This window comes from Lygodium microphyllum, chromosome 8 (genome assembly GCF_053477565.2).
Source record: "Lygodium microphyllum isolate KBCC chromosome 8, Lygodium_microphyllum_v1.1.10, whole genome shotgun sequence".
Lineage (NCBI taxonomy): Eukaryota > Viridiplantae > Streptophyta > Polypodiopsida > Schizaeales > Lygodiaceae > Lygodium > Lygodium microphyllum.
Window position 1 is genome coordinate 120,111,775 of NC_141142.1, and position 25,469 is coordinate 120,137,243.

Below are 25,469 nucleotides of genomic sequence, written 5' to 3' on the forward strand. Positions count from 1 at the left end.
AGGGTGAGGGACCGAGGAGGAGAAGCTCTCCATCTTCTTCTCTTCTCTTCTATTCTCTTGTCTTGCTCGCGGCAATGGAGCTTGGAGCGTGGAGCTTGAGGATAGAGCTTGCTTGAAGCTTGCACTTGGATTGTGGGGCTACCGGAGTGCGCGGGAGAGGAGGTAACTCGAATGGCATGGAGGTAAGCTCACTACACCCGTAGATATGGATGGCATGTCGGCTATGTGAGAGGTAGCCATTAGTGCTCGGCTTGGAACGCTTGAAACAATAAGCGGTCCATGGGTCTTGGCGGTTGAGTGAAACTCCCACATTTTGGTTCCGTTGCGGGGACCAACGGATTCAAGCCTTGAGCGCTTGCGCGCTTCGAATCGAGCATTGTAGGGTTTTCCCCAAACTGGTGCTTGAGATAGGTAGGAAGCGAGGGGGTTGAAGATGGTATTCGATCTCCTTGGTACGTAGGTTTGTTGTTTTTCTTGAGATTTATGTTGTGAGATGGAGTAGTGTAGGTATTTACTTTGTGATTTGGATGCATTAGAGTAGCAGAAAACAAAGAAAAACAAAGAAAATAAGCATTAGGATTACTGTTGTAAAACAGGGCAAAAACAGGGCAAGAATCGTGCAAAAGTGGTAAAAACTTACTTGTGATGCCTAAGGTCGGTAAGTGAGTTATTGGGGGTGCCAATACCATACCTGGAAGAGGGTATAAGGGCCAGAAGTGGCAAGAAAAGCCACATTGTGCATTGTAGGGTTTCAGGAGAGCAAGAGAGAAGAGGAAAGCTTGGTGAGGAAATCCGCTTCGATCTTGGCATCAAGGAGATCGTCAGCTAGCCCAGGTAATTCTACACCTTCCCCTACAGTAGTAGGACCAATCTGGAGTTGCACAATGAGGGGGAAGACCCCCAGCGCCTTGCATGTCGAATTTTGCGAGCTGCGGCAAAAACACGAGCGGCGTTCAGTGCGTCCGAGTCACGTCAGCTCTGGTCCGAGGGCCAGACTCGGCCCTCGGACCACCCGGCCCACTCGGCCAAACCGTAGTCGGCCTCGGACCGTCTGAGTCGACCCATTCGAGACTCAAATTCAGCCCTCGGCCATGTCCCACATTCGGCCCTTGGCCCAAGTGCCTCGGCCCTGCCGAGTGATCCCGTCCAAATTCGTTCGAATCGTCCGAACTTCGCCCTCGGCCCATGCACCTCGGATCGTCCGAGTGACCCACTCGGACCCTGCAATTCGGACTTGTTAGGCTGAATTTAGATTTTCTCAAATTTTTGCCTAAAGATAGTGAAATTAACCGAGAAACCATACCACAGATCCATTGTCGGGCTGAAACTGAGAGTAAGTGGTTCAAATTTGGCTATAAACAGTCCTCCAAATTGGGCATGCCCCCTCAGCACCTCCCCCAAGTAGGTTGGAGAGAAAATGCGCGCCGTGACAGGTCCTCCAAATTGAACCCTAGTATAGTAATGGCTCTACACGAGCATGGATCCTCACTTGCAAAAGAGCAACCAAAAGACCATACCCGGACAGAGAGAAACAGAGACCCTAGAACATCAATGGGCTAATCTAGCCATCAAGGGCAAAGAGGCCACACCACGGGAACACAAAGATATTGTGTTCAAACCGTGTCTAGTCAGAGCAAAATGCAGCTTCAGCAAGCTACAAATGCGAAGATGACTAGACATGACACTCTTGACGAGAGATGTACCTTGAATAGCACTGCACTGACGATCCATGACAGCAGTGGAGAATCCACATCTGGTCGTGCAGTCGAGAACTCAAGGGCATCTGTCAGAAGGCTTAAATTTACAAGCCAAGACCCGAAAGATGAAGACATAGTACCACCTACTTATCTTAGGGTCAAACTCACCGCGAAAAGAGAGCATACTATTGATACTCTAATTGATGAAGAAGCAGATTTTAATATCTTGACCTATGAATCATGGACCCTACTAGGCCAACCAGAGCTCACACCGACTAGTGCAACTTTTAGCCCTTATGGGGGACACCCACAAGCACTCATAGGGAAGTGCAAAATCCTTGCGACAATTGAAACATAAAGCTTTCCTATTCTATTTCATGTTCCTCCAAATAATGCTAGATGCGGGAAAGAAACCCTCCTAGGAAGACCCTTCAAAAGGGCGACCAAGTGTGAGGCCGACTATGTAGCACAGAGGATACACCTGACACTATCGGGTGTGAGGATAGTCACAACCTTTAGCAAGGGTGACCTCATCAAACCTCAAGGGAAAGGCAAGGAAGGTGCTGACGTAATAGTCAAGCCTACTAACGAGAGCAAGGACTTGTTAGAAAAACTGATGCAAGCACAGGTTGAACAGCGAGAACCAGTGAGTGAGGCCAGGCATGAAAAAAGAAGGTCAAGAGACAATGCCAAGGATGGGCTTTGGACTTATAGATATCGTAGAAGACCACGAAAGAAGTCCAAGCCTTATAGATGCAGGCATCGATGGAGGGTCAGCACAACGCCGCGATGGATATCCAAAGCATTGCTACATGCTCAAGGGTACTACGTAGGTAACCGATGGATTTGGGTACCAAAATCCCTTGCTAAACCACTTCTATCAACTGAAGGCCAGAGTGCATCAAAAGCAACGAAGCACAGGAGGGAATCTAAGAGAAACTCTAGGTCTCGAGGCAAGAAACCAGACATGATTGTTCAAAAGAAAGAGTCTTAACCTAGCATGCTAAATAGACAGATGTCATATGTAGGCATTGAGCACGCAAAAAAATCATTAGTGCCCCAAGAGCCTTTGATTTTCCAAGGGGAGAACAAGCATCATAGGCACAACATTGCTCATGGCAAGGCTGCTCGCTCAACCAAGCAAATGGCACAATCGTCTAATAGCCTTGAGCAAATCATTCAGCCAGTGCCAAGTCCACCTAAGAGTCCTAGATCTCCTACATCCTCTTTTTCCAAACGGACACAGGAAGCACAACAGCGGTTATCGAGGGAAACTGCTCAATTCCAATCTCTATCTCCATCTAAGCTTCCAAATGTCCAAGAGGTGGGACATGATGCCATCTGTAGCTCTCGGTCCAAGGATATGCCTGTGCAACCCAATGTGACCAGATCAACTCATGCTCGATCTACACAGACAAATGCTCAAAGGGCAACAGAGGAGGCGACCACTTCCGATCGTCCTAAGGACCTGACACTGCAATCCACCAAGGGTAGCCAGCCCACTAAACTAGCTGCTACTACTTCCAAACAGGGATCACAACAGTCACAGCCCTTGGCCGTGGCAATGCTCCGTGTGGAACATGCCCTTAGTAGTTTACCTCTGGAGGAGGTGTCGCAACCAACTTCCTCAAAAGCTCCAGCACTTTCAAAGTGTCTAAAGCCTAGGCTGGAGGAGTTAAACACAAGGGAGTTGGCTGAAGAGCTAGACTCCCTGAAAAGGGAGGCAGTTGCGCCCTCACAGCTTGGTAAGGCTATTCAGCAGGCCACGACTGTGTCCCATGAGGACACACTAGAGAAGGGAAATGCTGAGGCCCAACCAAGCACATCAGCGGTCGACCTAGCCCAAGGTCTTGAGCCATTAGATGCACCTGAGCTGACCAAGAAAAAGAGGAGAAAGAAACGAAGACAACAACAATCATAGGTGGTTGTGGACCCCAAGAACATTGAGACGAAGAGATCGGAGAGCCGATGAATAACGCATCGAGTCCATCCACCAATGAACCCATTAATGCCTCTCCTAATAGCGGTGAAACCTCAGACACATCTGTGTGTTCTGAAAAATCAAAGCAACCGTTGCCATCAACAGTTGCTTGCAACACTCTATCCACTGACAACAGAACTCGCATTGACCAATCAAGAGTGGATACAACATCATCACAACAGGGTGACAAATCTATACCAGTCACATCTGAGAAGAACCATGACAAAATAGCAACAAAACCTCAGGAGAAAGGTGAGAACCCCAAGAGCATAAGAAATCCTAGCGCTGATCAATCTTGCTCATCTAGGCCTAAGCCCCTAGTAATGCTGAAGCCTAAGGAAACTCTTAGAACTTTGCATGAGATAGCAACCGAGCAAGCCCTCGTTGAACATAGAAGTGTCACAGAATGCTTAACTGAGTTGGATGCTAAGCTCAAAGTGGTCTCACGTGTCTACGTCCTTACGGACACGGGCACAATCCCCAAGGAGCAGCTTGGAGATTACTTGACATTTCCTCTATCATGGGAAGAACAAGAACATCTTAACGGGCACTACGACAGGCTCCTACATGAACGCATGCGACTCATCCCTGACGAGGAGGTTGACGAACTTACCCACCAACGTGCCCCCAACGGCCTTCCTCCCCACCACTAGCAACACTCCATCATGGCACCACAGGCGTCCTTGTCACCCATGTCTTCGGTGCATGCTACAGCCTGCTACCTACGACGGTGAGTGCCATGGGACTGGCACTCTTCTAGGAGGGGGGTAATGTTAACCCCAACACAAAGAAAGCAAAAGGAAATAAAAAAGATGCAAGTCAAAGGTGGAAAAAAGATAGACCGACTGAAGAAAGAAGAGGAGAAAAGGCAAAAAAAGTGCAAGGGCAACCTTAAAAGTCCAAGGGAAATGCAAAAGGGGAAATGCGCATTTTAAAATATAAAGGCGCACCCTGAAATCTTGTAAAAGAGTGCCAGGCGGTGGAAAATCCGGAAAGCTAAAACAGAAGATAAAGACAAAGGCCAAGGCAAAGAGAAACGGAAGACAAAGGCGCATGAGGAAAAGCGCAAGTCAAACTATTGTAAAAAAGCGCAAGCGCATCATGGTTTAATTCAAGGAGCGCCGGGCTCTCACTCGTGCAATTTGTAAAGGTAGACGAGCGGTGGAAAGAAAGCTAGGAAGATAGAAGGACAACGGGAAAAAGGGCCTAGGCTATGGTCGGCCATGTAAAAAAGGGGGAAAAGGGGATGACCGCCCAAAAGGGATTTAGGGTTTTGTATATAAAGTTGAAAAGGGAAGCTCATTCTTGTGTGTGGCCAAAAGTAGTTCTCTTCTTCTTCTTCTCCTTCTTGTTCTTGCTTGCTTGAGCTTGTGCTTGAGAGAGGGAGTGTGAGAGTGTGAGGGAGTGAGTGTGTGAGGGTGAGGGACCGAGGAGGAGAAGCTCTCCATCTTCTCCTCTCTTCTTTTCTTTTCTTCTCTTCTCTTGTCTTGCTCGCGGCAATGGAGCTTGGAGCATGGAGCTTGAGGATGGAGCTTGCTTGAAGCTTGCACTTGGATCATGGATCTACCGGAGTGCGCGGGAGAGGAGGTAACTCGAACGGCATGGAGGTAAGCTCACTACACCCGTAGATATGGATGGCGCGTCGGCTATGTGAGAGGTAGTCATTAGTGCTCGGCTTGGAACGCTTGAAACAATAAGCGGTCCATGGGTCTTGGCGGTTGAGTGAAAACTCCCACAACTGCAATGATATCTGTTGCAGTAGTATGGATTTTCTTGCTTGGTTCCTCCGAAAAATAAGATTGATAAATGAGCGCAAGGCCTAAAGTGAGGTGTAGAACACATTTGACACCTTGTCATTTAAAGCATGAACCAACACTTTCACTATCACTCTGAAAGTTTGAAATGGCTTAATATTTCCTAGAGAGTTCAACTGTTTTCCTAAATGTACCAAGCCTTTGTCACACAATTGCCAATGTTTGCTTAAGATGCAATCCAAATGGTACCAATCTATGAGCATTAACATTGGCTCCATCTCCTTCCTCTCGTACAAGAACTTCCTTGTACCAACATCTCTTGGCCAAATTGCGAAGACCAACCTCCAAAGACAACAACTATCAACTCTGCATTTGCATTAAATTAATGTAAAAAGATGGTGATAGTGTATCAGATATATACAATTTTATTTAAAATTTTGGGTAATTTTTATTTTGTTTCTATGTGTTGTCATAAACACAATCTTGTGTGTTGACAATGACATAGACACTTTGCTGGAAGTACATAAGTACTATGACATTTTTTTTCAAAAAGAGAGCAAGTACAATGCTTTATAGGAATAGACTAGGCTGCTCTTTCCACCACTGTGCGTATGGATTCTATATCCATTTGAATAGTAGAAGATTTAATTGTGCCAAGAGACACAAGGAATGTAGTGTCAAATAACACTTGATAAGTATCAATAGATACTATGCTTTCAAGCACTTGAGTTTGATGCTTTGATGCTTGGATTTCTCCCCTTCTTGCTAATTTGATGGGAAATGCTTGCTGGAAACTTCAATTTTCAATGGATCAAAGTTGGGAGAGGTTTTATTTGAGTGGTAGGAGAGAGAAAATGAAGGAAAGATGAAGTTTCAAGTAAGTTGGATATGGAGTTTTAGGGTTTGCAAGACAGGGGCCTAGTTTTTACCTCTGTGTGGCTCGCACAATGAATCATTTTGGACAAGATTTGAGCTGGGGGTGCCTTAGTGATGGGATTTCATTGCCCTATGAAAATTGTTAGCATTGTTGCTTGCATAGGTGGAATCGTCAGTGCGAATAGGAAGGGCGCAATTTGGGCAGCGATCATGTTTTTCAGCAATGCTGTGCATATACTCCACCAATCCAAGTAGGTTAGGTACAGGCTGCTGGCTATGGTTGCCACAAGGTGGAAGTTGAAGATGAAATTTTGAGCTACCATTGAGTTGAACTGAAGTTGAGAGAGTCTGAGAGAGTAAAGAGAGGAGTTGAATTGAGCTTAGGCCATGCCCGGCCATGCCCGACTAGGCTTTGATACCATGTTAAAATGTTGGATCTAGAGCATGGCTATGGAGGTCGAAAGAGGAAGAGTGAGCTCATTGAGGTAACAGACATCAAGACCAAATATCACACAAGTGAATTAGGTTCCAAGATGGAAGCTTGGACTCATAAACAGAATCTTGTGTGTTGACAATGATACATGCACTTTGCTAGAAGTACAGAAGTACTATGACAATTTTTTTTTCAAAAAGAGAGCAAGTACAATGCTTTATAGGAATAGACTAGGCTGTACTTTCCACCATTGTGCATATGGGATTCTATATCTTGAGCCCACACTGCTCCATACAAAGATGCTTAACTGGATGTGATTGGTAATATCTCAACAGGGAGGAGATAAAAATTTACATACTTTAAGAGAGACTGGGGGGGAAAGAAAGTGAAAGAAGAAGAAGGGAAGAGAGAGAGAGAGAGCGAGAGAGAGAGAGCGAGAGAGAGAGAGAGAGAGAGAGAGAGAGAGAGAGAGAGAGAGAGAGAGAGAGAGAGAGAGAGAGAGAGAGAGAGAGAGAGAGAGAGAGAGAGAGAGAGAGAGAGAGAGAGAGAGAGAGAGAATAAAAAAAATAGAAACAGAGAGGGAAAAGAGGAGAGAGAAAGACGAGAAATGGATTGTTGAGTGAAGTTGCTGTGTGATAGCATGATAACTTTGCTTGCCGCTTCAGGGTAGCGAAGTTGCCACAAAGCGGCCTAGCATTCCGTGCCCACTAAGTGCGCATGGAGCACTAGTAAATACAAATGAAGTGATTTGGCTTATGCTACGTTAAGGAAATAATGCGAATATTCTCGTTTGCAAGTAACATGCACCTCCGCTACTCCAAAAGCATGGCTATGTGTTTGTACTTTGTTCTATTGATATAATTTTTTCTTGTAAAAGTAAATACTTTGTGTGGAATCAATACAACTAGTGTGATATGGCCTTCTTTTTCATCTAGATGTCTAGTATTAATACACAAATACATATATAATCTCTCTTTCTCCGTTTTCATATCCACCAAGAGCAATTGCAAGAGCTTACGTTTTCCCATTGCATAGGTATATGTCCTCCCCTCACTCTCTTACTCTCTCACTCCCAATCACACACACGCATGTACGCATAATAGAGATACAAATGCCAAATATACATTTACAAGCATATCTAACTATCTATGTAAAGTCATGTTTAACTATAAGTATCTTGAAGTAAATGGTTAATTTTGCATTGTTTTAAAATCTAACACAAATGAGATGATGAACACCCAAAAGTAATATTTGGTTCTTGAAAATTTTTCTCTTGTTGCTTTGATTCAATTGTGAAAAAATAAATTATGAAGCAAATGCCACACATTTTAACTCCTTGAACATAGATGTGCATTAAACTTGCAAGCACATAGATGTATAAAGTCACAAATAAATATCATATCATTATTGGGATTACTGTGTGTATGTGTCACAAATAAATTTCATATCATTATTGGTATTACTTTAACCAACTTCAAGGGAGCTCAATGCTTCTTAGGCCACACAGGGTATTATCGGCGGTTCGTGCTTAACTATGCATTGATCGCAAGACCTTTGTACAAGCTGTTGAATAGTATTTGAGTGGATCAAGGAATGTCAACAAGCCTATGAAAGGCTTAAACAAGCTCTTAAGGGCCCTAGATTGGTCCACTACCATCCATGTGCACATTGATGCCTCACAACCTAGTGAGCATAACCTCAACTATCCAGTGAGCTTTGCTAGCAGACAACTCACTGATATGAAAATGAACTATTCCACAATAAAGAGGGAAGGGTTGGCCATGGTATTTGTTGTAAAGAAGTTTAGACACTATCTTCTAGCGACACTCTTTACCTTCTTTGTGGATCATCAAGCATTGTTTTATCTTGTGAACAAACCTTGTGCAACAAGATGCATTGCTCAATGGTTACTTCTGCTTTTGGAATTTGACTTCTCTATAGTCACATGCAAAGGCAAACAACACTACATGGCAGATCACATGTCCCATATACCCACACCAGCTGAAGTGGATGGACATGGCATCATTGATGATTTACCAGATGCACATATTTTTAGAATGTCCAGTGAACGAGCTTTGTTTAGAGAAAACCTCACATCATATTGGGCAGATGACATAGTCTACATCCTAGTGGATTGCCTGAACGACCCATAGAAAAAGCTAGGTTAAGGAGACTAATCTTGAATATTGAACCCTATCAATTGGCTGCAGGTCAATTGTATTGGTTAGGAAAGGATAAACTCTTAAGAAGATGTGTCTACAAACATAAAATATATGATGTGCTCAAGGAAGCACATGCGGGATTGTTGGAGGACATTTCAGTGGAGACACCACAGCAAGCAAGGTGCTCTAGTCTAAATTGTGGTGGCCAACACTATTTTGCGATGCAACTAAGTTTGTGAAGTAGTGTGACAAGTGCCAACAAACCAAAGTCTCTATTCGTAAGGAGAAAATGGAGTTAACCTCGGTGATCGTGTGCCACAACCATTTGAGAAATGGAGAATTGACTTCATTAGTCAAATTAGCCCTACAATATAGTATTTTCAAGCCAAGTACATCATTATTTCCATAGACTATCTCACCAAGTGGGTGGAAGCTCGAGAAACTCACAAAAATGATACTAAGACCACGACCAAGTTCCTTTGGGAGTAAGTAATCTCATGGTTCAGTTGCCCCATAGAGTTGGTTAGTGATGACCAAGGCACACACTTCATCAATGGAGTGATCACTCATTTGTTATCCACCTTCTTAATAATCCATAGAAAGTCAACATATTATCCTCAAGCCAATGGTCAAGCCGAGTCCATGAACAAGATCTTAGTGAATGTCCTAACAAAGGTAGTCTCTGCTTCATGTAGTACCTAGGACAACAAGCTCATGGCAGCTTTGTGGGCATATAGGACATCCTACAAACAACCATAGGATAGACTCCATTCACATTTGACCTACGAAACTGAAGCTATTCTACTAGTAGAGTTCTTTATTCTAAGCTTGAGAATAGCAGCTAAAGAGAGATAGGAGAGCCCAGAAGTGTGGACAAATCGGTTAATAGAGCTGGAATGCCTATCTGAAACTTGTCTCATTGCAATCCATGCTCTAAACTGTGAAAAGGCACGATGCAAGAGTCGGTTTGACAAACATGTCAAACAATGAGACTTTGGGCAAGGAGACCTAGTCTTGTTGTACTCTATCAAAAGGGACACAAGCAGAAAATGGAATTCAGGCAATTAGGATCTTTCAAGGTTCACAATATCAGTAGAATGGGAAATGTGAAACTCGAAACCCTAGATGGGGAGTGCATGGGCTTTTTCAACGAAAGTTGTATAAAATAGTATTACCCTCCTTTGCATCCACTTCATAGACACCCTATGGTAGGACCACCATAGAATGTGAGAGTTACAACTGTCACAGAACTAGAGGAGGAGGACAAGGAAGCATTGGTACCTGGCTATCTACGAATAATTGTGATTTCCCAAAAGGCATGCACCCTTGATATGCTAATTGATGAAGGAGTTGACTCAAATATCTTAATGCATGAACATTGGACCACCATGGGTCAACCCCAATTACAACAAGCTCATTGTAATGTTGACTATGATTCGTAGCGCATCCACCTTGCCATCGATAACGTTAGGTAAGGAATCACTGTCGGGTCACATGTTCAAAAAACAAGCTCATTGTAATGTTGACTATGATTCATAGCGCATCCACCTTGCCATCGATAATGTTAGGATAGTAATGGATTTCAGCAAAGGCACCATGGCCATCCAAGAGCATGTAGTGCCACCAATAGCTAAACCTAGTATCAAACCTAAGGAGGGGATTAGTGCACCACGATATATATATATTGCAAAGTACCACCACCCTCTAGAAACCACACTCAAAGCTACGGACCAAATGCTCAAGTGGGTTCCAAAGTAGAGGCCACAACTTTGCACTTCAGTTTTAGGCATCACACTCTAGGCCTAAACACAAGATTTGGTGCTCCTATAGTTCACCGGTGACTAGGCATCGATGGGTCCTAAAAGTCATATTGCAAGCCCAAGGCTACTATGAAGGTAACACCTTGATATAGTTGCCTAAACTCTCAAGTGCCATGTATAATCCTCAATCTCACGCTCCAACAACCAAGACCCAAAAACATCAACCAAAATAGGGGAGGAGAAAGACCAAAAGGAAGAGTGCTCAATTCATGAGTACCCCAATGGTCTATTAGCCCAAAGCTCAACCAAGAGTCCATGGGCAACCCCTCATGAATGAGCTCCTGTCTAATGACTCTAAGGTGATCACCATTGCCAAACTTGATGACAAAGTGTCAATCAAACTCCAAACTTCTCAAACCTAGCTTACCACACCCAATGAGAATCCCAAAGTGGAAATACCACGTATAAATTTGTCCAATCTGCCGATTAAACCCAAGCCACCAGTAGGCCTTTGATCATCACAGTAATGATGATCCATTCTTGAATTGGCTTCCAACATGGCCATGGACATATGGCATGACTTGGTAATGTGCATTTGATGATTGGATGTAACTTTCACGTTGTTTACTAGAAGTTATGAATGTTTGGACCTAGGCATACTTGATGAACCTATAGCAAATGAAGTACATTCCTTTTATCGTGTTCTTGGAAAGAATACACATTCATTTTTAGTAAGGTCTCCACTAGTGTATATGAAATGATTGACAATGAAAATTTTGCGAGAAAAGGCCTTAAGCCAACGATTAATCACATCCTTCAATAAGAAAAGCAAAATTTCCCCACCACCATAGGAACTTGTTGAACTTCAAGGACTAGTTGAGTTTGAGTTCAATTTCTTACACAAGTGGTATACTCTGCACATTCAATGGGCTCAAGAGGGTTATCAAATCATGACCAATGAGGAGCAATGATGTGCCATCAAGACTTTTGAGTATGACCCAACGTATATAGCCCCAACCTCATTTAGGGTATTAGCCATGTCAAGACATCGGCCATTAGACAACAATATCATGCTAGATCTTGATTGAGGAACTCCACATTACAAGCTGAATCAACTCAAGTGACCTCTTGACTAATGTATTTACGTACATCACACAGGTGGGCATTTGTCTACAAGATATGGATTGTCATGCGACACTAAAGTATAACCCAAATTTTTATGATTGGCTTTTGAAAAAGTAAGGCACACCATGGACACATTGAAGGCCCTTTCACCTTGATGCCCACAATCCTAGGAAGGATTTTCATCCTTTCCAAGGGGGAGGGGGTGAAAATGGAACATGAATGAAAAATCAAAATAGAAAATTTAAAGGGAATAATGAATGCTTCTTCTTCTCCTAGTAAAATATGCTCCATGAAGTTTTTATGTAAAAATTTATGGATTGATCAATGTTGGAGTTCTCATTTTGTGGTTTATATCCTTCATCATCAGACATTAATATTTCTAGTCACTTTATCTTCCGTGCAAGAAATGTCCTTTAAGGAGAACGAATTGTGGATTGTTGTGTGGCAATAGGAATCCAAATGGTAGGGCAACATGATAAAGCCAACATGCTCCCCTTCTCAGAGGAGGAACATAGAAGATATGGCTTAGCCATGGAGTTACATATGTTCAACCAACTAAAATATCGTAAATGATATGGCTTAGCCATGGAGTTTCACGTTCAACCAACTAAAATACTATAGCATCTATAATTTGGGGGGGTTGGTGACATCTAAAGAGGTCATTGAGGTGAATAATAGAACAATGCAACTTTGCCAAGTACTTGGAGAAGGTGGGACAGGACATCGACCACATCAAATGCATTGAGTTTTTGAGGACCTTTGATGCCTAGAGGAATAGCGACACAGTAACAATTAGGTAAGGAGATACCACCAGAAGGATGGAAGTTGTTCTTAGTCTAGAAATTGTTGAGAGCACCCTAGGACTAGTGGACAAGTCAAAGAAGGATTTCTACAAGATGCTGGGGATGGACAAAAAGAAAGTATACACAAATGATGGAATTAGCTTCGCTGACATCCCCTCGATCCCACCATCCGACTACAAGAAAAAATGCCAGAGATACAATGCCCTCATGAACAGAGTAGGAGAGCCATTGATGGAGAGCCTTGTAGCAAATGCACTAGATGAGGTACATTGGAATGCCTACGTCTAGAAAACGATTGAGGCATCAGTAAAGGTGCTAGCAATAGTGCCAAAGGGTAGTAGGGAGGGAGTCTTTGGCTACCACAATTGAGTCAGAAAAGAAAAAACTAGCTTCCAAGGCTTTAACCATAGAGTTTGGAGGGGTACTAATGGCTATAATCCAGGAAGCCTTGGGGGAGGCGGAAAGAGAAAAAGTAGTAGAGAAGGATACCCCAAAATCATCACCGATCCCAGAGGAGCATCACTGCGCTACTCTAGCGAACCTGCCTATTTCATTCTCAGTAGAAGAGTAGGGGGAGGACGAACTCAACAGGGATCAGTAGGACACAAAATAGAACAAGCTACTAATGAGAAGGAGACTGACTGACCCACTTAGTAGCAAGGAACCTTGAGTGAAAGGACAATCACAGTGAGCAGCAAGGCATCCCAGAGCTATCAAGCCAAGATGGGAGAAGGAAGATCACACTGAAGATCCCCATCAAGAGAACGCGGTCCACCTATGAAGAAAACATAGACCTGTAGAGAGTGGAAGAGGAATCAAAGAGGCTTGAAGAGGGGTGCAGGAAGAAATAAGAAGAGGAGAAGAAGCAAATGAAAAAACAAAAGGAGGAATATATAGCATTGGCTATTAGGAGATCAGTGGATCAACCCTCCCAATCTCAAGGATTAGCAATGATTAGCCCAACTTAAGAAGATGTGCTAGGCACAAGTGCAATGCTAAAAGAGGCGAAACAGAGGGCCAGTGGGCAGAAGGCAAGGGAAAGGTCCCTCTACACATAGTCTCACCTGTCATGGTCACTCTGACAGTCACACCACTGCAAGGAACCACCAAAGGGGTGGTCAATGAAAGCAACATCATGGTTTGGGTGTAGTATTTAGTGAGCAAAGTGCAAGAAATTGGACCTGCACCTAGTGAAGGAGCCCCCCTTGCATGAATAAAAAGGCTAGTAGTAGTCGATGTTGAATCACATCAAGGGCTGAAGGTACCACATTTGGAAGTGTCAACTAGTTCGATGCCTTCAGCCATGCACAACACTGAAGAATACAGCAAGTTGGTAAAAGAACTTCAGAGCAAACTCAACAAGATGACTGAGAAGAAACTTGTAGAGTTGGAAGAAAAAAAGAATGCCTTTGCAGGCTACAGGGTAGAAAAAATGAGTGTAATGACATCTTAAATAGGGAGACGATTGCATTGAAAGAGACCTTAAAGGAAATGGAAGGAGAAGGGCACTTAAAGGATCTATAAGGTAAAGAAAGAGACAATTGTATAGCCCTAGAAGAAATGTGCACCTTCAATTCTAGAAAAAATAGATAGCTAGAGCTAGAAAATGAGGAGTTGAAGAGGCAAAGAGAGGAGGCAAGAAAAGAGCTGCATAAGAAAAAGATACAAAAAGATGAAGAGGCCACGAAGAAGCTGGTAGAGTTGCACAACCAACTTCAAGCAGCTCTCCCATGAACATGCAATACTAAGGGAGCAAGTAGAGCACAAAAACTAGGAGCAACAACAAATCAAGGGCAAAAACAAGAGCAAGTAATTGCCACTCTAGCCCAATACCAAAATCAAGGGCTAGAGCAGATGAAAGAGAAAGCAGAGGAATGTTAAGCCAATTACCCTCGAAGGGTGGTGGAGGACATAATAAAGCTCTCATTGAGGCTGAGAAGGAGATGGCTGGAGAAAAGAATGAGACACCCCATGAGGTGGCAATAGGAGCTTACTGATTATTGGGAAGAAAGGCGGTGGAGGTGCCCTAGAGAGTGGAAGGGTATGAGGCCCAGCCTAAGTGGCATAAAAATATATGGGACTCTAACTTAGAGACCTAGATGGCACCCTACCACATGAAAGGGATGATTCTACCTAGATGCCCTACTTGAGAGGATTGGAGTTGACTTCAACCAAGAGGTGCATGGTAGATATGACTTCCCTTTGATCTACAACATGAATGCCTCGACCCTTGAAGAGTGCTTGATCTTCACTGAAAGGGATCTCCACCCATCAATAGAAGGCTTCCTCAAATATTTCTGCTTATGCCCAAATCCTACTTTCATTACCACTTATAACTATCTACACTGATTGTGAATCCTATTAAAACAAAAACCTACTACAGTGAAAGAGCGATTACCACCCCTCTTTTTTGATATCAATGCAGGAATAGATAATTGTGTAATAGTTTGCCTCATGATGAGAGCTATCCTCTTTTGCTAGCATTTTGTATGAGCATATTAGAGGATATGAGTGACAATAGATTCACTGGGTGCAATCACCCACTTTTGTCATCTACACCACTCAATGTAAGAGCTAACTTGAAGGGGTATATGCAGAGCAGGGCCTTCCTAAGAAAATCCCTTAAGCCTCCATGTAGCTTGGCCCTTGCTCATGAACGAGATGCCACTTAATGTGTTTCCTTTGTAGTCCAAAAAAAAAGAATGAAAAGAATAAGAAAGAGAAACAAAAGAAAAAACACAAAAGAAAAGAAAGGAAAGAAGAGAAAGAAATGGAAAACAAAAGGAACACAAACATGAAGTCTGTCTATCTGTACCCTATGAGCATCACAATCATTGCACCTAGGGACCACCCTAGCCCTCCTCCACTTCACAACTTAGGGCACATCAAGGGAATTACATAATTGATTGACCTGTCTCCCTAAGTCACTCACAACACCTCCCTTTACATGAACTAGGTCCTCAAGCGTGGGGCATCACCTTAGGCTTATGATTCGACCCATCTCCCAGTTCCACGATCACTTGCACAATTCACACATGGTAAGGTAGACACAATCCCTGAGGAAGCACACTCTTTTTCTTTTCAAGAACATTGTATGGCGGTGCGGCAAGCTAGCACCTATAGAGGCATTCTTTAACCAATCATCTATCTTCTCCATCGGTAACCTCCCAAACTCATTTCACAGAGCATTCCCAATGTGACCACCTCTCCAAAGGCCCCAAGAACCATTCCACACCAACCCTCTACAATTTCAGCCCATACCATTAGGTGCCATGGGACGACTAACACCCAGCTAGGAGGGGGTAATGTATACCCTCAGAAGACCAAGACGAAAAAATAAAAAAAATAAAAAATGGAAGAGAGTCCCAAGGCAAGAGGAAGACGGAAAATACAGGCGCATTTAAAAAAATCTAAAGACATGAAGTGTAGGAAAAAATCTCAAATGTCAAAAGAAGCACACAATAATAAGTGCACCTTAATATGTTAGCACGGCAATCACCACGTGCATTGCAATTTGTTTTGTAAAAGAGTGCCAGACTGATCTCTCCCATGCAAGTTGTAAAGAGTGAGAGACACTGGTTGAGGCCTACGCTAAAATAGGAAGGAGAAGGAAAGAGAGTAGAGGAATGGATAAAGGCCAGACCAAAAAGGGGATGGCCGCCCAAGGAGGGGATAATGCATATATAAAAGTCAAGAAATGAATGAAGAAGCTCATTCTTGTGTGTGGCCAAACTTGTTCTCTTCTCGCTTCTTTTTCTTGCATCCTTCTTTGCATGAGAAAGGGAGAGAGGGAGTGTGAGAGAGCGAGAGAGAGGGAGGGACCATGGAGAAGCTCTTCTTCTCCTCTCTTAATCTTCTTCTTCTTTTCTTCTCCCTTCTTACACACATAGCTATGGAGGTCGGAGGTTGGATCTTGGATCTTGGAGATGGAGTTTGTTTGAGAGTGCATCTTGAATTGTGAAGCTATCGACAAACTTATGGGAGGAGACACTCGATCAAATTCAAAGGTAAGCTCACTATATTTGTGTGTAGAAGAGTACACACATCTATGTGAGAGGTACCGTATCTCTCGACTTGAAAAGCTTGAAGCAATAAGCAGTCAGTGGGTCTTGGTGGTTTGCTTGCAACAAAACCAATGACAAAGAAGCATGTGAAAAATAATTGGATATATCTGTGCCATTTGCTATAGTGGAAGTTAATAAATTGAATGTTGTTCTCAAGTTTTATCAAGTGAATCTAGGGCAAAAATGAGTGGTTATCACTATAGAAGCTCAAGTTTAAGAAGACTTTGAAAAGCAATGATTCCTTAGAAAAGCTCACAGGTTTGGGGACATTGAAGACATAAGCACTATGAGGAGCCTCAAATATCCTCAAAGACAAGCAAGAGCCATCAACGTGGAGGCCCTAAAACTTTTTAAGCAAGAAGTACCTTAAATCTCACATCAAAATATAGCAAGAAGTACCCAACATTGAGGCCCTAAAACTTTTCATGCAAGAAGTACCTTGACACCCACATCAAAATATATCAAGAAGTACCCAACATTGAGACCCTAAGATTTTTCATGCAAGAAGTACTTTGCCACCCACCTCAAAAGCTACTAACTTCCTTAACAAGATGTGTGAATTGATCCTAAAAAACGTTCAATCCTCATCAATAATTAGGGTCCTTCATTAGCAACATTTGCTCTAATATTGGGGCTTGCACTTCAACTATCTTAGCTTGACATTCATTTGATGCGCATCAATGCACAAACAATTACAAATAGTCAGGAATCACTACCATAATTACTCTACTAATTTCTAATGTTTTCTATTTATCTTTGTAAGGTTGAAAGCCTCATTGTGTAGCAATTGTATATTTATTTGAAAAAAAGAAAGAAAAAGCCATGAAAAAAAAGAACATAAACATGCATCCATGAATATTGCACCACATAAAAAGGGTCCCCAAGTTAGATACATTGGTGTTCTCTATTGGTAGGATCCATCTCTAACCCCCTAGTCTCTCCTTTCGATTCATTCACATTTACTTAGGGCCCATAAAGGGAAAGACATACCTCGATTAGAGACTTGTCACCTTGAGTCATTGTACTTTTCTCTCTCTCTATTTCTCATTCACCTTAGAGCCATCACAACAACAACAAAAGTAAGGTGGAAGAGTACTAAAGAAGGAAACCAATTTCTTCAACTACCACATGTAGGTGCGACCACTGGAGATTGTGTTCTTCAAAATCACTAAGCTTGAATACAACACTTTGTTCAACCTACTAATGACATCTACCCATAATGTTCTTCTATTATTGTTTTCATCAACACCAACAATTCTTTCCATCCTCAATCATTGAGTTTCCTTACTTTATGAGCTATGTCACCACGAAAAACTAATGGAATATCTTCTACCTTAGTAACTACCCAAGTATACATACATATAAGTGCACCAACATCAATAAGTATGCAAGTTCAAGGTAAAATTATAATATGCAAAAATTAAATTGAAAAGAATTATCTTTTTTGGATCATATTATATTATTTAAGGCATTGTTATCCACAAATATGCAATACTTCTGGGTTGTGCTATTATTGTAATATTATTTGAGAGTTAGGCTCTCTCTTGTGATTTTGTAAAAACATCTTAGAGTTAGGTAGAAAGACCCACAACTATGTGAGGTTATGGGCACCAACCTTTTATTCACTTTTTTCAAGAATGATTCAATCAATATAAGGTGTATGCATGAGTTGAAAAAGAGTGATTAAGAGCCCAAAAAGAAGGTAGGATACCCAACTTATGGGAGAAAACCCTAAACTCAGAGCCTATGTATAAAAGTCAAAGTGAATAGAAGAGCCCATTCTTATGTGTGAAACTTTGAAAGCAACCCTCTTCTTGCTTCCATCCTATCTTCTTGTGCACTTCGTTGAGAGTGAAGAGAGAGTGATAGTGTGAGATTGAGAGTGCAAGTGAAGGACATGAAGAGTGAGGCTTCTCTCTTGCTTCACTTCTTCCCCTCTTATTCCATACCTTGGAGGGTGAAAGATTGTGAGGTTGAGGTTTCCATATATTCTTTTTGTCTATATTTCCTCTTTTCTTCAAATCACTTGTGGAGTGGGTTGGTTATAATGGAGTAGTGGAAGCAGATAGAAAGAGCATCATTTGAATCATGAGGCTATCATCAAACCTTGGAAGGCATACGGATTACAATCCATGAAGATTAAACGATGAGCCTACAATAAACTTTTGATTATTTACTTTCTTGCTTGCTTGGAATAGTGAGGATGAATTATGTAGTTATGAGATTAGATTGTTAGACAACCATGTGAGAGATGGTTGAGTTTAAGAGCATTGAAACTCAGCTTGACATAATAAACAAGACTCCATTTCCAATGTCCTAACCATTATATGCATAGCTTGACTCAATGCTTTTGCCTCATATCCATGAATACATGATCACAACATACTAGTACTGGTTTGAACCTTAGAGAGGCCACTATATACCCTCTATATCATGCATGTTCAAGGCCTATTTAAAGATATACTTATCTATGAATTTTTTGTAAATAAGAAACCCTAACCCCTATATATGACACCCTTCTATATATAAGAAATGTAAAAAATATGTATTTAAAAATCCCTTCTTTTGAATCCTTGTGATACACTTACATATTTGCGAGTGATCCCTCCAAGGTCTAATGTCCATCTTAATTAAATATATGAAATGATGTATACATTGTACCCTTGTACCTTTCATTCATATCATGAAACTAATTGCTACTATTTTTTGGCTCCTTTTCTTGTTTTTAGTTAGACTCCCTTTGGACAAGATAAAGAGTTGATTGTATTAGGTGATATACTAAAGAGCCTTGTATTAGCATAACAAGCATATATAGAGAGATGCATGCAAAGCTTGAGGCTAGGGGGAGGGGGGGATGGGGGATAACTCAACAATATGTACATAAGAGATTTTGAAACCCCTTTTTTATACAATTTTTACATAAAAAGGGTATCATTTAATATGGGTACTTAAAATTGAATAGAAAAAACATATATTTTAATCGTGAAAAATTTGTAGTTAATGGTCTTTTAAATTACACTTTGAACTCGTGTCATAGTAAGGGTTTATGTATACTAAACCACCAAATATTCAAAGCAACTTCCAATGGGTCAAATAATAATGCACATTGACTAGTGTATTGCCACATCTTCACAATGCTTCAAAGCTCATTTCTTCAACATTGCACGAGTGATTGTTACCATTCTGATCTCTTGTTTTTATACATTTACTTCTACAAAACTTGCCAATGCTACTTTAGATCATTTGGACTAGTTGTATGGCATGAGATAATGCCTACATTAACAAAGACACCACATTAACTCCAATGCTTGATGTCCTCTTTTCCTTGGAATCTTCTTGGAATAAAGCAAAAAGTTCTTCCTTTACTAGAGGCAAGCCAAACTAAAATTTCAGTTTGTTTCACATGAAATTGTGCATTTCATTAGCTTGGTCTTTATATATAAGCTTATAATAAGTACTCAATGCATTTTCATATAGGATAAATGATTCAAGAAAGCTTTATTTAATTATTTAAGCCTTTTCAAGTTAAAGTCCATTTGGGAAAGCTTTTGGAAATTTCAATTACACTTCTATCACCATTAGGTAAGCTTCTTTCTCCTCTCGTGAGCATCAAGAAGAGATTACCACCATTAGGTGAGCTTCTTTCCCTTCTTGTGAGCATTAAGCGGAGAATGTCACTTACATGATCAACACTACATCCACTAATGTACAAGTTTCATATACAAGCATATGATTAATTTGGATCTCAAAATTATTATTTTATATTTGAATTCCTTTCAAAAATATAATTAATTTTAGTACCCATTTATGATATAAAACAACACAATCGTGGCTATTTTAAATTTTGTAGTTTTTTGGCTAACGCTATTGCTTGACAATAGCTTTGGGGAGTATTAATTTGGCTTCAGCTTTCACATACTTGGTTTCTTGTCAGAATTCCAATTGTGCTCCATTGCCAAATTACAATAATTTTGGAATATGCTCTTTCTTGCACCCCAAAGCTTACAAGTGGTAGATGTTTCTAAGGTGCATTTTCAATCTAATATTTGCACTCCAATGCTTATCCAAAAGCATATGCTAGGTCTCAAAAAACAAATTTTGTTAATATAGATTTTCTTTTGTCGAGATTTGACAAGTATTAAATGAAAATTTTAAAAACACTTGCCAAAAAAAGATTTCCTATCAGATTAGATATACATGCAAATATAATAAAGCAATTGGGTTAACTTGCTATATGTAATACAAATTTTAACAAATCTTTCTTATGTGTATTTTCCATGTTTAATATTTCAAACTTTCAATATATAGGAATATAATTATGTGCAGAACCCCCAACATTGTACTTTTGTGTTGAGAAACATATGAGTTGAGCAGCTAGTGACTTGCATCAACCTTAAACTGTCTCACAATTCTCAATTGTTGGGTTTGCACCATGAAAAGATGTTATAAGACATTTCTTAGAAGGCTCCACCAACATGTATGTGAATGAGAGCTTGAAGAAAGCTAGTTGAGCAAATCAAACATCTTGTAAAAGGTGATGACATGAATTAAAGGACTAGCTAGTCATCACTGACAGGGACCTCCACTACTAGAAAGATTGTAAAAAGCTAGTTTCTTGGTATGATGCAATTACTAAACTTATTTCAAGAGATACATCTAAGTTGGTAGCTTAACATTCACATGCAATATAAATAAGAATGGGCATGGACATCTTCATAAGTTTGAGCAAATAGGTGTTGCATTCAAAGGATTTACTAGTAAACTTGTGTTAACTTCTTGGATACATATGTAAATATAACGAAATTTGCATATTTTCCCAAGTTTGAGGAAAGTTCTCTAATCCAAACCAAGATTTACCAAAACATATGGATGAGTTTGATGTGGTTTCATTGATCTATCAAAGAGTGCCTATTAGCGACCATGCAAAGGCACATTTTTGCACGCAATGCTAAATAAGATGATAGGAGCTACAAATAAGGCGATAGGAGCTACGCTTGAACACTAATGGGGATGTTCCAATCATACACTATAATAGGATGTGATATCTCTTTGAATCCTTATAACATACACTTTAATGAGGGAACTAAATAAAGACTATTAGTCAATGAAGATTAGTAGTTGTAAAAAAAAAGGGTCGTGGCATAGTGGTTCGTGAATGGGTGTGTGGGTGTGTCCCACATCCCTTGGGCACAAATCGCGTCCAAGTTTAGTACTTGAGAAGACGATTGTGAGAAGGGGCCGCACTCAGTTGTTCATGCTGCGGCTACTGCAGGTTGTTGGGGTGGATCAGCTGGCTTGCCGTCGCTAAGCTCTTTGCTGCTGCGAGCTGGTGGAGGAACAGGAGGCTGCGGACTCGCTGTTGGATTAACAGTACTATCGCGACCGGCAGCTGCAAGTGGATCATGAGCAGTAGGACTAGCAGCAGCAGCGGGATCAGCACCAGCTAATTTGCTACCGCGAGCTGCCGCATCTGCGGTAGCGGCTGCATCGTTGCTAATGTCTTTGCTAGTTCGGGTTGCTGCTGCATTGCTACTACCACTGTGGTCTACTAGCTGGCTGCTGCGAGCTGCAGTAATCTGAGCTGCCGCTGAGTCGCCAGCTGCAGGTGCAGGACTGGTCCCGCCCTCAGTAGCTAGCTTGCTGCTTCGAGCTGCAGTATTAGCTGCGGCTGAGCTGTCGCCAGCAGCTGCAGCAGGAGTACTGGTCACGCCCTCAGTAGGACTGGTCACCCCCTCAGCAGCTAGCTTGCTGCTGCGAGCTGCAGTGGCAGCTGTCGCGGAGTCGCCAGCAGCAACAGGAGTGGTCACGCCCTCAGTAGCTACCTTGCTGCTGCTCGGTGCAGGTGGGAACTCTGTGCTCGGTGCACCACTTGCAGTATCATTACCGTTGGTGCCTTCTTGCTGCCCTGCAGTGGTATTCTCATCCGTTTTCTTCACGTTTGAGCGTGCTGCCATTGTTGCCTTTGGATTGGGATTGTTTTGCGCCAGATAATTGGCCAAATAATCAATGGGATCTAGCGGCCTGCTCACATTTGAAGATTTAGAACAAAACAAAACAAAACCACAACAAATGTTAAATTGATTTATTCCCAAACGCATAATCCTCGGTAAATTTGTGGATATCTTTGGGAAGCTGTTCAACCAAGCTAAGCTGTTGACCTTATGAAGTACGAGAATTCAACCACAGAGTTTGTGTTTACTCTCAATTGAAAATCGAAGAAATGAATCAATCAATGTGAGGGCATTGGAAATATTGTGCGCACCTTTCTGCTACAAGCTTGTGTAACGCTTCCAATAGTATCGGTACAACTGTAGATTCCTGTGTTAAGTACCCAGATTATGGATCTCACAGTTGGTAAATGGAATTGCTTATGCATGGCTTTCATTAATACTTTCGTGACTTGTCATCTACCTAAATAATGCAGATGTAAATTACCAACAATTGAGATGATGATCGGTAATTATTAGCGGCTTGCAGCCTTAAAAATAAAAAACGCAGCCAATTCGGAAGCCATGGAAAAATGTCGAGTACCAACCAAATATTGGCGAACAGGCATGTTCTTCATTTGTTCTGTGCGAGGATCTACTGCAACAGCAGCATGGGCTGCGGCAACAGTACTAGGAGCCTCGCCCTATACATCATGCACAGACATATACATACTACACGGTTACGAAGCATTATGGTATAATGTTTATAACGAGTGTGGGGTGAGAATTAACTTGAGGGGTGATCAGGTTAAAGAAAAGCGAGTTGTTTACTCTATCTTAAAGAAGCATTAAGATTACAAAAGTAGGTTGAAGAAGCATTGTAAATTAGGTTTAGAGTGGTGCTGTGTCCAGCTTTTACCAGGCCTTTGTGAAAGTCTTGACAGTAAAGTGAACAATGTGTGGCATGTTAATTTGTAAGCTTCTTATTTATTAAAGATGTGGCTATATTGATTTGTTAGGCTCTTGAAAGTCTAGAGAGTGCTTGGATGTGGCATCGCCATGTTAGCTGAGTGGAGGATAAGGTTAGAAGCATCATAAATCAAGGGAGGTAAGTTTCGTGGAATGAGCTACTTAACTTGAGATAAGTTAGGATCAAGAGTAATTAGGAGAGGGTGAGTTACTTAACCTAAGTGAGATTTGGTTAAGAATCACAAGTAAGTTAGTTCTTTAATTTGGCGAGTTGCTTAAGAAGAGGGTTATAGGAGAAGTTAAAGACAAGTTCCTATACAATTCCCACATTGTGAATTATGATAGCACGATGAGCTACTGCGAGGAAGGGATCGCATACGTCTTAGCTAGGTACAATTGGGGGAACGGGGTTAGCAACCCCTCCTCCCAACCATACCTAGCTAGGTATGTAGTGCGTTGCCTGGAGAAGCTCATGGTGTTAAGCATTAAAGGGTAAAACAGAGGAAAAACATCTCTTTTTCCACATGGAAAGCTGTCCAAAACTTGCCGAACTAGAAGTTGAGAAGCATTACAAGTCGGCTTCATAACGAGGCATACATAAGAGCATTATAAGGTAAGGGTAGGTTGATAATGAACCTCGAGTCATACTTTAGAGCATTATGATAAGGTAAGGGTGGATTATGAACTCAGGGTTGGCTTAACGTGAGGGAGGTGACGTGAACTTACGTGTGGTTGAACTGGATCCATGGGAGCGACGGCGGCGGCGGCAGCCATCTGGGTGGCGTTCACACTAGCGCGGGCGGGAGGAGCTGGATCGACCCCGGCCCCACCATCACCTCCTCCTCCTGCCGAGCTGGCGCGCGGCGGAGCTGCAGACGCGGCGCTCGCATCGGGAGCTGCGGCGGACCCTCGCGGTGGCGGCAGACCGGCTGACGTGTTGGCGGCGGAGCCCCTGGGCTCTGACATGGCGCTCGCCTCGGCCGCCGTCGCGGACGCACGTGGCGGCTTCACCGTCGCTCTTGGGTCTTCCAATGGCGCCGCTGCATGCCGTCCATCCATCCATCCACATGCACCATCATCATCAGCATCAGCATCAGGATCCCATCACAGTAAAACATCATTGTCCCGTCATGCATTATCACCATCATCGCATCGCAACGATTACTAAGCGCCAGCTCAATTAACAAAATCTAAAATATTATCACTCTCTGCTGCACGGACTAATTTAATATTATCATCCCGTCATGCATCAATATCATCATCAGCGTCATCGCATCGCAGATTATCTGAGGCAGCAGCTCAATTAACTCAAGCTAATTAACTAAAGTTAAACTATTATCACTTCTCTCTGCCGCACGGAGTAATTATTATTGTACGCCTGATACGTAAATGAGGTCTGCAGCGCTATTATCGCCTGTATGATCGATATTTGATTCATCGTCGTCACTTCCATAATCCTTGATCGACGACTCTTGCTGTTGCGTTTTTAAAGTCACCCGAATCTGAATTCGACTGAAGAAGGGAAGTGACGATTCCTGCCTGTGGGGAGGACGCCCGTCTCATCTGCCATCTCTTAGTTTGTTGGGTTAATCCTGCTAATTCGCAAGCTCTGATGAACTGGGGCTCCAATTGGGAAGATGCGCCAAATTGTTCAATCGGCAAGATTACTTTTTTTCCCCTTCTCGCTCCAAAAGACGCGGCTGATCCCATAGACGTTCACTAAATTGCTTGCTGCAACCTTTGGGCGCGCGCAAATTAAAATAAGCATTATTCGTTAGAACTCAGGTGCAAGCGGAAGGGAAACTCTTTCTGGCCGTGTAATCTTTAATATCTCTTAACAAGAAAGAACTACACATAAACATCAAAACCACCAAATCAAAGCCAATCTTACATGCCACAACGCACTCATTAGTAAACT

General features: G+C 42.0%; 1 protein-coding gene across 1 annotated transcript; it reads right to left on the reverse strand.

Annotated features, from left to right (window-relative positions):
* Nucleotides 1-21,387: 21,387 nt before the first annotated feature.
* LOC148032801 (uncharacterized) lies at nt 21,388-25,228 on the reverse strand. Its single transcript, XM_087684179.1, has 5 exons — nt 25,091-25,228; nt 24,278-24,591; nt 23,191-23,286; nt 22,918-22,973; nt 21,388-22,676 (listed from the first exon to the last, which is right to left on the reverse strand). The coding sequence occupies exons 1-5, from the start codon at nt 25,119-25,121 to the stop codon at nt 21,908-21,910; spliced, it is 1,266 nt and encodes a 421-aa protein (XP_087540305.1). The 5' UTR covers nt 25,122-25,228; the 3' UTR covers nt 21,388-21,907.
* Nucleotides 25,229-25,469: the final 241 nt, after the last annotated feature.